A 17,436-nucleotide genomic window follows, 5' to 3' on the forward strand; every position below is an offset into this window, starting at 1 on the left:
GTCTAACATGCCTGTCAACCTAATTTATCTATAAACACTCCACATAGAGTTTTGGGTATAAACACTCTATAGAGTTCTGCCTCTTGTGCCTGGGAGAAGACAACTGCTGATTAGACATCCCAGTTATAGCAGACATGGTCTCTGAATAAACCTCTATTCTGCAATTTAGTGTTTCTGTAGAAAGGGAGATGATTTGTGTGGTTTTATCTCAAAGTCTCTGTGAAATCTGCCAGGTCACCTACATTTATCTTCATTGGGAATAATGCCGTAACACTACTGACATGACTTTTTTCAAGGAGCAACATAGATGCAGTTCTCTTCTTTGGAGAATTAATCTTTTTGAAAGCTGTCAGAATTTTTAGACCTGTGAAAACTGGTGGTTTTGAGCTCTGTCATCTCCCTTCTTTTTCATCTTGAATATAAGAGCAACTTTCTCAATAAAGCAGACCAGTTCTTTTACCTTTATTTTACCTTGGCAGTCAGCGAGGCACCCCACTGATACAAACAATCTCATATATTTCAAAGACTTAGCAAATCTCTACAAAGCACTATTTTTAGTTTGGTAATCAAACAAATAGAACAGTAGTTTATGGAGAATGAAAACAAGCTGCCTTTTTAAAGCATGTTTTGCAATAAGCCAAAAATAACATTGCACAAAACCTTACACCTCCTCGTAAATCTAGGGACAATCACATGGGCACTCTGCTCTACTTCTCCCAGATGTCATTTCCTCCCATGCACAGCCACCAGAATATCTTCCCTACACTTCCTTAATATCCATTAGCAAAAAGCAATAAATAATTGCACCAAAAAAAAAACAACCCTTCAAGCCAGTTTTGGGGTAGCTTTAAGCTGCCTTTCATGCAATAAGGGCTTTGCCTTTTGATAACTTAATCACATGTTTAGCTTTGCCCTGCATTTGATTGCTAGTCTTCCATCTGTTCTGTACTCTCAGCTGAAAAGGAGGCAAGCCAGGACCACGTAAGCAGTCAGGACTCCCAGGGCATGCTTCCAGGAAAAAAAAAAAAAAAAAAAGAAACACAACAGAACATCACACTTGGAGAAGTCACCACTAATTCTGTCCTTATGTGACTTGCCCACCAGGATACTCCTGCAAGTTTGGATCTGACTTTTTTTCAAAATTACATTCATGTAAATACTAAACCTCCTTGGTTTGCTTTTGCAAATGGTGTCATTAAAAATAAAAATTACTTGATCTTTGAACAGAAAAGTATTGGAGTCTGTTCTAGACGTTAACTGGTGCCCAGGGCTGAGGGCTATGAACAAAGCCTGCTGCAGAGAGTTTTCTTTACTTAATGGGAGTTAAGCATCTAAATAAAGACTTGAACTTTGATACCTCAATTCCCACATGCAAAATGGTGAAATGGGATCAGCAAGAAGCTGGGGAAAGCGCAAAGGAAAACACTACACAAGAGCAAAGTACTGCAGCCTGGGAGCATAATTTGCCCTCTGAAAAAACGCAGCTCTGCGGCTCCAAGAAAGGCTTTGTTTTCCCAAACAACTCAGACCACAGCCATCATAATGTCTCATGGCCTGTGGATCAGCTCCAGTCCACTCAAAATTCCCAATCCAGACTCCCTTTCCCTGGAAAACAGGCCTGGATAACATATCCATCTCCCTGACTTCATCCAGGATATTCTAGGGAGAGAGTGTGAGGGAAGGGAGAGGCTCAGAGACTTCAGGAAAACTGGAAGAGGATCTGGATCAAGTCCCTGTGGCTGCCTGGAGAGGACCAGTCACATAAGAGGCCTTTTGATCCTGGGTTAAATGAAGCAGAGAGAATTATTGTGCAACCAGGGTGACATCCCAAATTAGACAGGAGCTGAGAGCAACACCCCTGTATATTAAACAAGGCTTGCAGCACTGAGACCTAGATTTCAGAGGAGCCCCACAGCAAGAGAACAATGCTATTTCAAATGTTTCCAGTGTCAGAGGCAAGCCCTGCAAGATGGACTGCAAGCCCCAGGCTAGCTGTGCCTGCAATAATCTGCAGGCTTGACTCTGTGACAGATTGAAATGCAGTAACAATGTTTATGCAACTAAATCTTGTTCTAATCTATTAGTTTATGTAACCTTTGCTCATGGACATACTGACTCAGGTCTCGGGAATCTAAAGAAAATCTCCTTTAACTCTCTCCCATTCTCCCATCCTTTAACCCCTGGTTGCCAGAGATCTTGTTCATTCTCTTTGAGGAAGAATTACATTGGCAATGGGAAAAAAGGTATCAATTAAGTTTCTCAAAACCAGTGTAGTTCTCCATGCATACAAATGAAGTTACATAATAAGCTCACAGGTGTCCTTCAGGTTAGCATTTCAAACCACAGCATGTACCATTTGAGCCCTGGGCTGAGAGAGGCACAGGAATTGTTTGCTTAGCTCCTACAGAGAAAAAATACTGCTTTCAAGCATTTAGAATTTTTTTTTTTGCTTGTTTTTGAGTGAAGCAAGGCAACAACATCTGTGTCAGTGACACTTATTCTTCCTAGCTTGAAAGATTTACTTTCATCCTTCTCATATTTCTTGTATTCCCTAGAACATTCTCACATCTATTTTAAGTGAAGAGCTAACCACAGGAACAGTGTGCAGAACTCTTTCTGCAGCAGTCAACTCTAGTGATTACCACACAAAACATGCCCACATCAGCTTATTTTATCCCTTCCTGGCTAGGTTTTCACAGAGATTTTTGGAAGGATTTGAGTTAGATCAACCCTTTTTGATTTTTTTGGGTTGTGGGGTTTTTTTGTTTGTTTGGGGTTTTTGTTTGTGGGGTTTTTTTGTTTTTTTTGGTTTTTTTTTTGGTGGGTTTTTTGTTGTTTGTGGGGGGGTGTTTTGGTTTTTAGGGAGTTTTTTGTTTGATTGGGGTTTTGGGGTTTTTTGTTGTTTTGGCCAGGGTTTTTTTTGGTTTTTTCGTTTTTTTGTTCCTAGTGGAATAGCTCACACAGCTGCTGCAATGCTGCTCATGTGACACTTTTTAAGTACCCTATACCTGATTTAATTTCTAACTCCTTGTATCAATGATTCCTACACAGCCAAAACCGATTAACGTCAACTGGAATCAAAAGTATTTGGAGTCAAACCCCACGGAATTGGGTGCATTTAGGAGAGATTCTGTATTTTTGATGCATCCTGGACACTATCAGCACTAGATAAATATTCTGCAAACGGATCAGGCTTTCCTTATTACTTGTTACAAAAGCAGTGCAAGAATGGGCAGAGTGCCCCTTTGTGTGAAGCTCCTCCGCACGTGGATGGTGCCCAGGGGACTCTCGGTCTCTCTGAACCCTTTACCCCGGCAGAGGCAGGAGCTGTGTCCGAGTGAGGTCGGTCCCGTTCCAGCATCGCCCTGCGGGGCCCCTTGCCAAGGAAATCCAGCAGGGACAGCCCCAGCACGGCTCCCGCTGGCCACCTCCCGGCCACCTGGCAAACACAAAGGCATCGCTTACCCACAGAAGTGAAATAATTATATGAAAAGTTTATTCTTTTTTCCTACACTCAGCATTTTAGTTATTTTCTTCTTACATCTTTGACCCTCAAGATCTCCCTACAGTCCTTCCCAGACTTTTGAGCAACCTGTATTTCTTTTTAAACACAAAAATGTATGGGATGACACCTTTAAATCTGTTGCTGTTGTACGGTGAGCAGTTTTAGGTGTACATGCCTGCAGAACCACCTTTAAGTTAGAGCACACAGATCTGCAGCTTTCATTATCTGATTCCAGATGTAAATGCTTCCAGGAAATAGCACCTTTTGCTCCCAGTTAAAAGTTTGCATCCCATAAGGCTGTACCAGTTAGGGCTGTGTTACACATGGTGCAATTGCTATGCCAAACATATGATTTTGTGCTTCCCTGCAAATCTAAAAATGGATTAGTGTCTATGGATTCACCTGCCTGCTCAGCAATCCCTCCTAATTCACATTATGATTGCCCTAAATTCATTACTCCTCACTCAGAGAGGGTGGGGCTTAGGAAAAACTGTCTGGAATAAACACCAGTCTTGCCTTACAGCAACTTCTGTTGTTCACTACAGCTGTGTGAACAGTTCATTTTTCACATGTACACACATAATCTTGCAAGGCCCTGCCAAAGTTACAGAGTTTAGATTACTCTTATCAAGGCCAGGAAGCACACAAAACTGGAACAAAAAGCCAGACATTGCCCCCAAAAAGCTTTAAAACCATTCAAGTCAGAGCTTCACAAGTAGTTTTCTCTGCTAAAGTCTCTACTTGTGCATATTATCTCTGAATTTGGTTATTATTAATAAAGTAATTTTAAAAGGAACATGTTGTGCTCTTACTTTGTTAATACATCAACAGTCAGCTACTAACCTCCTTAATGCAATTTACATTAGCAAAAAATCCTTGCAGCAACCCTAAGAACACATTCCAGTAAAAGCAAACCTGAAATTCCTATTATAAAACACAGGAAAGGAAAATAATTTGAAAGGAATAAAAATTTCCATTTTTCTGTTTTGCTTCATACATACATCTTTAAGAGAACTTTTTGCTTTGCTTTACTATTTGCACCAAAGCCCAGCTTTGGACAGGAGGTGGTGCTATAGCCTGTGCACATTTTGTTATTAGGCAAAACCAACAGCTAATGCTAAAGGAAAAGGTGAAATAAGGGAAACATTCTGAATCTTGTAGAAGTGCTGGCATGCAGACTTTACCTAAAGATGCTTTCATATCAGTAGGTATTCTGTAACAGTGCTAAAAAGATTTGTAAGAGGGCATTAAAGTGTGTCTGTCAGAGATTTCAAATACCTAGCAAAAAGTGACTCAAAGCACGGGAGAAAATCTGCCTTGCACAGCTCTGTGCAAGCTGTAACAGCTTGTATATGGCCAAGGCTCTGCTGAGCAGTTCTGTGCCATGAGGAAACTGATGGACAGTGGAAGATTTTTGCAGGTTCAGAGAGAGCATTCTGTCTGCCTCTCCCTGAAGAATGTCAAGGTTAGCTGTAGTTTTACTGGGCTGAGATGAGATGCCAAAGCAGGAATACAAACCCCATGGCTAGGTTAATGCTGTTTCCCCACCCCCTCTCTCCTTTCTTCTTTTGCTGTCTTTCTCCTCATGCCCATCTAGAAGCACCAAACATGGCATCTTTTAAAGCTTTTTGTTCTTCTTGTCCATGTAGCCCTCTCTCTATCCCCATTTCACACCTATAATTTTACTGGGAGAGCTATTCTGGATTGCAGTCTGCTTGATGGTGACTACCATCAACAGCCAAGCTGAGAGAAAACAGTTGTGGAAGAGTCTTCCCTTCTGGATGCACTTCCTCTCCCATTCTCATCTTTTCTTAGGAAAGGAAGCTAACAAATTACTCCCAGAATGGATCCAAAGGGTATTTTGTAAGAGAGTAGATCTTTCTTTCACATATTCTTTTCTGAAACTGTCAATTATCCATAGCCTGCTAAAGCCAAGAACCAGGTGTCAGACCAAGGCCAACAGTAGATTGTGGGAGAAATTCTTATCTCAGTTACACAAGTGTGGATCTGGAGGAACTCCAATTATTAAACAATCTATAAAATAAGGATAACAATAAGTATTATTTCAAAAAGGTTTGTGATGGTTAACTACCAGTAATTAATGCTGGTATAGAAATCAGGAAATGATTGCCTGGAAATGAAAGGCACTATAGAAATTCTAAGTACTCATTATTTTTGCCATTTGCAATTATACTTTTCAATGTAATCTATTTGTTGTAGTCAGGCTGCCCATCAATGCTCCCTGCAGACCCTAATCTATTGTTCTTGAACAATTCACTGGTCTCAATAACATTAGTTCACGTTTCATGGGAAAAAAAATTTTACCTCTTTCTAGATGCCATTACAAATGAAGGTACCACCAACCTGAAAGTCAAAATTCACCAACACGAGGGAGTGGGTGTGAAGGCAGAATCACTTGAACATATTTCACCTGAAATAGATGGACTTGAAGATCATTCTGTGGTTGCAAAATGGGTTTTAAAAAATGAAAACCCTTTTATTGAACAGGATATATTGAAATTTTAAGATTTTAAATAAATTATAGTAGGAATTAGACCTCAGTGTAAAATCATGCTATAATTACTTACCTTTCCAAAGACCTATTGGTACTTGTGATCCTACAGCTATATATTCTTTAAATACTTTTCTATCTTTTATCAAGGGATGTTCCTATAAACAGCTGTAAGTAATTACATGCAATCAAATTAATTGTAAATCAGAACTGGCTAAAGGGATAATATTCACAGATTTTTTTTCAAAGATGTCCAATTTAAAAATACATATGTTGAATTTCGCCCAATCTAGTGGGAATTACATGAATATATGATAAATTATTTTCTGTTACTTAGACAGGTGTCAAATGAGCAATGTGACACCTTGTTTTGCCAATGTGAAAACTGTTTTTAAGGTAACACACTTTGGAAAATTGTTTTGTGACAAAATTTTTAAGTGCCATTTTAAAGCTCAAGGTTTGACTGTAAGATGTCCCTGGATAGGGACAACGAAAAATGCGTATGCTACAAAATATGTATCAGAAACATAGAATATTTGTAGTACAATATCTAGGTCCACAAAACATTAAACTCTCAGCTGTTCCAGGGATTTAGGCTAGGAAGGAGGCTAGCAATCAGAGATAAAGGAGGGTATAGTTGTGTTTCATGTCCTGTATTTATTCTGATTTCTAGCTGTTGCAAGAACTCAGCACACAAAGACTGTAAACAGGAACTTCACAGTGGAGCAGAGAATCAAAATGAAAGCTCCCTGCTCACCAGCTTTGCCATTAACTCTCTCCACAAGAGCTAGGGGAGGGCGAGATCTGCCCCTCCAGGTCCCGCTGTCCCAGCCAGGGGCTCACTGAAACAGGAGCTGAATCAGCAGATGGGTGTTACTGGATGTTATTGGGTGTTACTGGGCACTGCTGCCCAGATGTCCAACCTCCCACGCCTCCACACGGGCAGCACACCTTGTATGGGAGACAGTGCATCTGCCACGGCTCACTCTGCTGTTCAGCAGTGCTCTCTGGAAAGCAATCAGGTGTTTAAAGCAGCTGTAGCCCTCCTCATGCAGCCATAAAAGTGAGCTCAAGCAAGAACGCTGCAAGAGAAAGCAGAGAGTAGTTGTCAACTCAAAATGTTTAGTTGCCTCAGACATGCTTATAGACATTACCCTGACAAGTGCAAAAAAGCTAAACAAAAAAACCTCTACTTCAGCATTTGCACTGATTCAATGAAGAAATAAGAGTAGCAAAAGCAGTGACTGTGCAATATTATTTAATAATTAACTATCTTACAAGCATAAAACTAAAATATATGAAGCTTTTTCTTTTTAGAGTAAAAATTATCTAAATAGTTTTTTCCAGAGGACTCAAAATTAATAGAATGCAATAATGCTACATTTACAGCAAACATTTTAAATGCAATGAAAAGAATTCTGAGATTCCACAGTAACAGGATATTTAATTAGGATGCTACTGGTTTTAATTCCTTTGCATTTCTTTGGCTTTTAGATTAAATAACACTATGCACTATACATGCAATGACTGTAATGAAAACGTGTGATACAAACAGCTGTTAAATTTAAGGTCTTGCTGTGAAAGCAGCATTAGCAGACAAGAAGTGATGGCAAATACTTTGTTTCTGAACTATGAATGAGTAATTTGGTTGGTCAAGATCTAGTTGGTTGTATTTATTACACACTCAGAGATTAAAGATGATTACATTCATAACTACAAATAGGAAAGGCTGCAATTGCAATCGTCTAAAGAGATAGTGTTCCTTTGTGCCTACATATTTTGTTAAAGATATAAAAGAAATGCACGCTGCTTTCATGCCCACGTGAACATTCAGAATTAAGCCACTAACAACAAAGAATTTTTCTGAGTATAACTGCAGTTTTTGGAGTTCTCTCACACCGTCAGTGTGGCCCAGGTGCCTTTTCAGGGCTGAAAACAGATCATTGCAGCACAATGTCCAGCATAATTCCCTACGCTCCCAGCTCTCCCTCCACAGAAGATCGCCAGTATCTGGCGGGGCTCGGGGAGCCTGGCACAGCGCGGAATCTTTCCCGAACGTGTCCCTTTTCTTTTCTTCCGACAGCGCCGGAGATGCCTCCGGGAGCTCCCGGGCTGTGCCGCAGCGCCCCGCGGGGCGGGCCGGGGAGGGGCAGCGCGCTCGGACACGGCACGGCGGGGAGCACTCGGACGGGGCAGCGGGAGCGGCGGCTGCCATGCCCGGTGAGTGCCGGGGCGCGGGGAGGGAGGCAGGCAGAGAGGGAAGGAGGGAGGCAGGCAGGCAGTGCCCGGCTCCTCCTGCAGCCCGGCCGGGCACATGGCCCCGGGGAAGGCTCGCTAAAGCATCAGCCCCAACCCGTCCTGCGCACCTGGTCTCCCTCCGGAGCCGGCCAGGGAAAGCAGCCTGGAACTGCAGGTCTGACAGGGGACAGCTCGGCTCTGGACACAGGCACAGCGAATGCGGAGTCTTCCCTCCACTCCTCTCGGTTATTTAGTTTATACTGTACGTGCGCTTAGGCTGTGTCTTTATACAGGGATTAAAACTCTTGGTGGAGAATGGGCTGCTCGTAACTCCGAAAGTTACTTACTGCGAAGTGAAGCTCATCAAAAGCATATAATCAGACAGTAAGCAAAAAGGGATGCAATCCCAGAGGAGACACCTCCTCCGTGCTAGGATAAACCTGGTACGTGTTAGCAGGAGACAGTCCCCCTGCTCGGGTGGGGGGAGATGAAGTAAGTGGTCCAACAGGTCTCTTCCAGCTCCTGCTGCCACAATCCTGTACCACAGCAGAATACAATACATCAATTTCTCATGATGGCAGGGAGTTATTTTAAAATATACATCTTTTCTCCCTGCACACAATGGATGCAACTTATCTCGCTGGTCGATTTTGTGACTAGTGCTACATTGTGCCCTGAGCCACTGGTTCTGTTGCTGATCTGATCAGATAAGATGGTCTAAAAGTGAGACAAATTCTCCTTACTCTCATTAAATTACAGGTAACTACTGAAATGAGTAAAACTTTACCTTATAGATTTACTGTGTAAAATTTAAACAAACCCAGAATTTGAGTCAATGACTATCATAAATACTTAACACCATTCTGTAGTGAACAAATTCAATACGTACAAACTTAATAACTAAGACTGGAAACTAATTTTCTTACTCCAAATTTAATACACACCTCATCTTACTGTCTTTAATGGTAAATGGTGACAAACTGGCTATAGGGGAACAGAGGACTGCTGCTGAGAGCATCAAAGACTCATGAATGGACAAGTTAAACAAAGATCTGAAATATTAACCGTTCAGATACTTATGTCAGACAGTAAAACTACCAGCCGTGTAGATATATGTGTTGTTTATAGCGCACCTACATGAAGAAAACAATTAATTTCTATTATGTTCATGGGCATTAAACTTAAGCATTTTTTTCTGCATCTGGCATTTAGAGATGCAATAAAATATATTGACATATATATTAAGTGTATGACTGAAGATATATTTGAGCATACCCTGCAAACCTCAAAGGAACAAACACACAAAATTCCCATGCTCATATGCATTTCCTCATACTGTGCATTCTTAGCAAGGAAAACCAATTTACCCACATGGCACAACCAGACTTGTCTCCATATTAATATTAACCCACACCAAGTAGGTGCTTGTTTCCTGTTCCTCAGAATAAAGACTGTACTAACAGTCTGGCTGAGGCTGGAACTGGGTAGCTCGCCTGCCAGCTGCCAGGACAGCAAAGTGCTGTTGCTGTGGTACAGCCGTGAGCAGGGTGGCTGCTCCATGGTGGTGCTGGGAGACAGGAGTGATTATGTGACTCAGGGAAGCAGACAGCCAATTCCTGCAGAGGCAACACACCTGGAGGGGAGCTGCAAAACCAACCGGGCTCTGCTGACTCTACCAAATGCAGGAAAATGAGTCAGGATCAGATTAAGGCCTTGAGGCACTATGGCCAGGTTAATTTTACAGCATAAGGTAATTACTTAAGTGTTCTGTAGCTGAAGGACATTTCATGTCACTTATTGCAACAGGGCAACACTGAAAAAGATCAGCAATATGTGTATTTGTAACTCACCTCATGTACTCTTTATAGCTCTCATGAATAAACTATATTAAATGAAATTAGTTTTGAATTATTCAAAACTATCACTAGTGTTAACTGATTATATTATGCATGTATTTTCTGTATTTTACTTGTACCATTGTATAGAGACAGCTAACTGCAAGGTAATCTACCAAATACAGACATCAAAAGGAATAAAGCATAATCACAGTTATCTCTACCTAAAAGCAGAGAAGAGGAAAAAATTCAACACCAGTTTTAAGAAAATGCCAGGTCACTTCACTATTTCAGTTTCAGGGCAGACCTGAGAACTGTCAGTACCCAGGTACTCAGCTGCTCCCGAGCTGCCTCCCACAGCTGCAGTGTAGAAGATAATTCTAGAGTGTAGGTACAGAGCAAAATAATCTTTGCAGCCTGTCACTCCAGCATTCTCAGCAAACACGTGAACACAATGAACTGAGTCCATTATCAACTATCGTCCCGTGGTCTAATGAGAAATTCTCACAACAGAATTTCTCATATTAATATGAAATACATTTATTAAGTTTTATTTGGGTTTTGGTTTGTTCACAGTAAATATACAAGATTTGTTGTACTTTAGGTACTCATGGTTCAGGAAATGGTGAAACCTTTTGCTTCACAGATCAGGAAACACATGCATCCTTAAAAAGAAAACAACTCATAGCTTTACTTTGTTCCTTATGCCAGGATCTAGACTCAATTCAACGTAGATGAATCGTTGCAAGAACAAACCAAACCAAAATAATGGTAACTTTCATATTAGGCACTCCTGGTTCTTTCTTCCATGGAAGTTCTAGCTCTTCTGCCATGCTAAGGTAAATGCTAATGCAAAACAAGAGCCTGAACAATTCTTTGGCATTTAGGGCTTTTTCATGTGTGTAGTCTCCTACACCGTAGGAACTGCCAGGGCTTCTGAACACTGCAACCTGCCACTGCCACCGGAGCTGAATGCTCCATTTAAAAAAAAAAAAAAAAGGGAATGTTTTTTGTTACCTTTAATATTTCTGTCTACACCCAAAATATACTTAACTTTGATCTTCCTATGATGTTTTACGTGCTTTTATGTTTGAACAGAACAAGCAGTTGCTGTGGCTGGAGGTATAATAGGAGGGATCCTTTTATTTGTTCTCCTTGGAATAACTACGTATGTGCTCTGGAAAAAAATTTGCCGTGTCATTTCCTATGAAAAGCTCATCAATCCTGTCAAAACAACCAATGCAAATGCCATTTTTCAGGATCAGGCAAATTCTGAAACTCAACTAAAAAGCACAAGGTACGTATTTTCATTTCGTTTTTAAAGCGTACACTATGTAATTTATTTCAACTTGTCAAATGAACAGGTGATCCAAATATATGCATGTACAGAAAATTTGTATGAAAACATCAGTCATGTTCTGTTTTGTTCCTTTAGGAAAAGGATAATCTAACTATGAAAGTGATGATTATTTCTGATTATCTAAAAGGGAGAATACATTCAAGTGTAATTGGTGCATGGACACCAGTTACTGTGACAATCCCAGCCTATTTTCCAGAGTAATTTCTAGTCTAATAACAAAAACAATAGGACTTCAGGAAGGAGATTATCTTAGAGAATTAATAATTACAGGGTTTTTGGGCTCTAAAACAAGCAGCTACAGTTAATTTTTCCTTTCCTTTGAAAGATAAATTCTAAAGGGAAGAAAACAGGGAAAGAGAAGAATCTGCCAGAATAATTAATGTGCCTCACTGGATTTTTATATATTAAGCAATTGATTTTATATGGTTTTGATTTTATTTTTACCTTTGCATGGCTGTAGAATTTTTACATTGTGACATAAGAACAGTAAATTACTACTCTTACCAAGTTTGGTTTCCACATTTAAACCAGAAGAGTCAATAGGTGCTGTTGTCTTGAGCAGATCCAGAAGTGTTCCATTTATCATTCCACCAACACTGCATGGGCGAAACTGGATTCACCTGACGAATGAAGAACAGGTTCAGGAAGACAGGGACCCCTACATGACCTCTCAGTGTGGGCCACGGTCCTCATTTCATTCTTTAGGTATGGCATTGCAAAAATGGGACTATTTTTAAGGGTAGGGTGACTTTGTTGTTATGAAGCATGTATCTTGGGGGCACAGTAGAGATAGCATTGCACAGCACAAGCCCTAAATGCTCTATGCATTTGTATATTTTATATATAAGAATTGGGCAAGAATGTAGTCATTTTGATCCCAGTGCTGTGGTACCTTACACATTTGGCAGACAAAGCAATCTCTCCTCCTATATTTTGAAAAGGCCAGCAAGTGTCTGTTGTCCCCAGAAACAGCAGAGTCATTAGTTGCAGACTGCAACAACAAATAGCTAGAACTAGCAAAGTACAATGACAGGAGTAAGAAAAGTGCTGCAGCCTACAATTACTCCCCCAAATTTGAGGGAAAAAGAAATAAAATACAAAATTCTTACAAAAATGGATTCTTAATAAAGAGAGAGTAATCTGATTACCCAAATACAGCAGTGGTTATAAAAATGCCTGCAATGGCTCTTTCTTGAGGCTAATCTGAGGATGTTTGTTTTGTCTTTTCTTGAAGCTGGAGCTTATGTTGTAGGGACCATTAACCCAGATCTGTACAAGTTTCCTGAAGACAAAAGCGAAACGGATTTTCCTGACGGCAACATTGGCCGCCTCTGGTTCTCGATAGAATATGAGCAAGAGTCAGAAAGGCTCCTGGTCTCCTTGATCAAAGTCAGAAAGCTGCAGCCTCCTGCCGATTCCTGTAGTCCATTTGTGAAAATCTACCTGCTGCCTGATGAAAGAAGCTACCTGCAGTCCAAAACAAAACGTAAAACTCTTAACCCGCAGTTTGACGAAAACTTTGTTTTCCAGGTACTTTTTCTTTTTATAAGGCAGATTTTGTTTGGAAATACTAACTTCACAAACTACAGTACATGTTTGTATGTTTGCAGTGTTTCTACCAAGACAGAAGTTGTTTCCACCAGAGACAGGGCTTTTTACTGCAGCTTCTGGAGATCCTGGGTTATAGAAGCATGTGGCTCCGGACTGACCTTACTTCTAGTCTGTACCAAAGTTAAGGATTCCAGAACTTGCCCTGGGAATAATGAAAACTCCAGTTTGAACTACAGCTGAACAGTTCAGCCCAGAAGTTCCAGAAGGAGCCAATACTGATATATTGCTTTCACAGCTCTTAGTTTCATTGCTGTGGAAGTAGGCCAGACAGCAGAACCTGGGAGGAATGTCTGGGCTGCTATTTGTACAGCTTGGTACCTTACACATTTGGAAACCAAAGCAATCTCTCCTCCCATATTTTCTAAAGGCCAGGAAGTGTCTGTTGTCCCCAAAAACAGCAGAGTCACCAGTTGCAGACTGCAACAACAACTAACAAGGTACAATCACAGGAATAATAGAAAGAAGAGTGGTGCAGCCTACAATTACTCCCCCAAATTTGAAGGAAAAGGAAATAAAATATGAAATTCTGACAAAAAATGCTAAGAGGCTTTCAGCACACATCACAAGACAAAAGCTTTAAAAAAAAAAAGGCTTGTGTTTTGGACAACTGAAGAAAATGTTTATAGTGTCTAAGCAGTTGTGTCTGAAAGTGAATGCATCACACAGCACTAGATCCACAGGAGCTAAAAAAACACTAACTAGCTTAATAGATTTCAAATGAACTTGTATTTTAGCTTCGATCTTGACTTCTGCATAGCTGAAACTTTAGACAAATTTTAAAAGCAGACTTCAAATAATTAAAGGAAATCTCCACCTACTCTTAGTACACTTTGAAAAATATTTCTTTTGAAGTCATGCTAGAGTAGAAAAGTGTCAATGTTTTATAATTATTAATATTCTTCCTTTTCCTGTACAGGTTTCCAGTAAAATGTTGCTTCAAAGGACATTAAAGTTTTTGGTTTATCATGTTGATAAACAGAAGAAGCATCATCTCCTAGGCCAAGTTATCTTCCCACTAAAAAATGAAGCATTAACTGAGGATAACAAACTAGTCATATGGAGAGATCTGGAAAAAGAAAACTTGGAGGTATGTGACACTAGGCTGCTTGGCACTGTGGGACTTCAGTCATCTTACAAGTATTGGAAGGATACAGCTGTAGTAGAACTATGTTCTACCAAGCAGCTCAAGTGCAAAAGTGCTTCATAAACATTTGGAATCGAAATTCCCATCTTACCAACCTGCAGATGCCCACAGCAGGTGTAAAGGGATTACCCAGATGCTTAGAAAATGTCACATGAATTAGGAGGCTGTCACGTAAGAACATTTGTTATTTGCTTTTGCTTTTCAGTTAGTAAGAGCAGAAAAGAGCAGAAGAGGCAAGGAAATAGATATCCCCTGTAAAAGAGCAATTCCAAGGGTTAGGAAGGCTGATTAATTGGTTCCATCAAATGTTACAACAGCATAAATAAAGCCATTACAATTCACTCACATGCCTCAGTGTGACAGAAACCATTAGCATTAAAAATTATTTGTCTCCCCATTTAACTACACGATGAGAGTTTTTCAGACATATTTGACACGTGTTGTTCTGCTTCCAAAGCCTCCTTCAGAGCATGGGGATATCCAGTTCTCCCTGAGCTACAATGACTACCTGGGCCGTCTCACTGTGGTGGTTCTGAGGGCAAGGGGATTAAAGCTCCACGAGGAGAACCCTGCTCTTGGTAAGCTGGATTTCCTCCCTGCTATCAGCTTCACAATTCCTGTTTTAATTTGCTCCTTCCTCATCTGTCCACCCAGGCTTTTGCTGTGGGACTCTGAACAGGAACAAATAAACATCCTGGTGATTTGGGTGGAAACAAGCCATATTTTACCCTAAGGCAATTAGATTTTGATAGCTTAGTTTTGCTATGTTTGGGGGTTTGTTTCATAAAGGGTTTGTCCTGTGGCAATTGGTGGTAACTTTTTTCTCCTGTTTTAGTACAGCAACTTCCTTTTACTCTCTCCAGTCCAGAGAAGGCAGCATTTCAGCATTCAACCAATTGACATTTACAGTTGCCTCAAGTCAAATTCCCAGAGGTAACAGCTGCAGGACAACTGTTGAACAGCTGTCCTGTGAGGAACTGAGGTGGGAGAAAAAAATCCCAGTTTAGGACAGCCTGGCTATTGTTCAAAGGACCATGGCATGGAGTCACAATTTTCTTCCTTAGTGCAAAGGGCTTTTTCTGGTACAGCATACTCATGTGTCCCTGGCCTCAAATTACCTCAAAATGCTGTTTAAAATCCAACACTCAAAGCAAAAACAGAAGAAGAACCAAACTTGTATTTCCATCTGTAGTGATTCCTTGCAGGGCTTTGACGCTTAACAATATAAATGCAAAATACACCTACCATTTAAAAAGAAAAGAGGTTTAGTCCTCTATATGCACACATCAACTATGAAGTTTGACTGAACAAATTAAGCCTTCAAAAAAGTCTCCATCAGATGAAGGGAAGGCACAGAAACATAAGATCAAGGATGCAGGGTAAGAATATGGCTGCTTATTTTAACAACTTATATTGGAAAGTGCACTGCAAAACTGCATCCTCAGTACTTTGTGTACTCTCTTTATCTCATGTTGTCATGTGTGTTCCATGAATCTTCCACAATCTGATGTTATACTTGATATTGACTCCCAAAAGGAAGAAATTCCTTAAGCCATCTCCCAACTGCTTCTTGATGATGTCTTTTAGTCTTGAATTTCTTTTTCTCCAAGGTGTGTATGTCAAAGTCTCACTAATGAACCATAATAAATTCATCAAAAGTAAAAAGACAGCAGCTCTTCTGGGAACTCCCAATCCTGTGTACAATGAAACCTTCAGTTTCAAGGCAGATCAGACAGAGCTGGATACAGCAAGCCTGAGTCTATCTGTGCTCCAGAGTAACAAAGGAGAAAGTAAGTTATATAAATTATTACAGTCATAAATTACTACAGTCAAGGTGTCAAATCTCTTACATATTTGAGACATGTTTAAACCTAAGAGGAAGTAATTCCTTTTCAGCAATAATCATAAAACATGTAAGAGTTTTGGAGTATTTCAAAGGCTCTTTAAAAGCAGAACAACTTATTTGTAGTTAAGCGTATGTCTCTCTTTCAGAGGCTAAATTTATTGGAAGATATAAATAAAATCACTGTACACTAGTCAATGCCAGTACAAGGTGCTGTGCCTTAGTTTCATTCCAGTATCCTATTAAAACAAGCTTATCTGAACACTTCTGTGTATAACACACACTTCTGTGTATAACACACAATCTCCAAAGTTTTGTGGCCATTCACTCTAAGCAAATTTGAAAGAGGAATAGGAATTTTAATTCTCTCAGCTGTGAGAAAGAAAAGAGATTAGCAAACATCCCCATTCCCTGGCAGAAAACCCGATGCTTGAGGCCACCTCTTATAATTGTCAGAGAATCCATTAAGGAGTTCTGCTTACAGAAGCAAATCAGAATTCAGTATTTCCACTGCTCACAAGAAAAACATCTTCCCTGCAGTGCAAATATGATCTCAATAATTTTCCCCATTCATATCTGAAAAGCTCAGCCATGAGTAAACAATCTGCTCCTTACAGTGGCAACACACATATTACAGTTCCCAGCTGTAACTGCATTTATTTTTTTGTGAAGCCAGAGCATCGTATGAATCCTGAGGTTGCTGATGCCCAAAATTAGGGCACACTTCCACAATAAACCTGAGGTAAAGAGGCAGAGCAGATGTATATATTTCTGTCTTGAATATGGTTTGTTTAACTGCAGGCAAAAGGACAGGCCTGCATTGACTAAACACCCACTTACTGCCCTACCTTTTAATGCTGAACACCTCAGCAGGTAGAAGCTACAGAACCTGAAGTCCAGAGTTATTTCCTTGAGGAATATTTTGGTTTAAAAATACCTTTCAGAACAGGCATTACTTGGAGAAATACAGGTTGATATTCTAATTAAGGCAAGGATTTCAGAGAAGCACCACAGGTGTTCATCACTAACTCCTTTTTTTCCCAGAAACACTTCTGCTGGGACGAGTGGTAGTTGGGCCCTTCATGTACACACGTGGCAAAGAACTGGAGCACTGGAATGAGATGATCAGCAAGCCCAAGGAGCTGGTGAAACGATGGCATGCTCTCTGCCACAGCACATGAGCAGCACTGGGAAAAAAACCAACCTTAACATGGAAAAGCTCTTACTATCTTTCTCATCTAAAGGGTACAAAAATCTTGGCCAAGATTTTGTACACGAAGTAGAGAATAATAAAATAAATTATTTCCTTAACCCAACACAGATAAAGACTTGGTCCCTGGTAGGTTGGGAGTCTCTCTTCTCTTTAAAATAAATGTTAAATTTAATTA

The 17,436-nt window shown here is 40.2% G+C and overlaps 1 protein-coding gene across 1 annotated transcript; it reads left to right on the forward strand.

Annotated features, from left to right (window-relative positions):
* The first annotated feature begins 8,162 nt into the window (after positions 1 to 8,162).
* LOC116999526 (synaptotagmin-15-like) lies at positions 8,163 to 17,387 on the forward strand. The gene is made up of 8 exons (XM_033066324.1): positions 8,163 to 8,237; positions 11,189 to 11,387; positions 12,013 to 12,155; positions 12,685 to 12,980; positions 13,978 to 14,148; positions 14,663 to 14,783; positions 15,816 to 15,995; positions 17,093 to 17,387. The coding sequence occupies exons 1-8, from the start codon at positions 8,231 to 8,233 to the stop codon at positions 17,227 to 17,229; spliced, it is 1,254 nt and encodes a 417-aa protein (XP_032922215.1). The 5' UTR covers positions 8,163 to 8,230; the 3' UTR covers positions 17,230 to 17,387.
* Positions 17,388 to 17,436: the final 49 nt, after the last annotated feature.

This window comes from Catharus ustulatus, chromosome 8 (assembly GCF_009819885.2).
Source record: "Catharus ustulatus isolate bCatUst1 chromosome 8, bCatUst1.pri.v2, whole genome shotgun sequence".
In the NCBI taxonomy this organism is placed as follows: domain Eukaryota; kingdom Metazoa; phylum Chordata; class Aves; order Passeriformes; family Turdidae; genus Catharus; species Catharus ustulatus.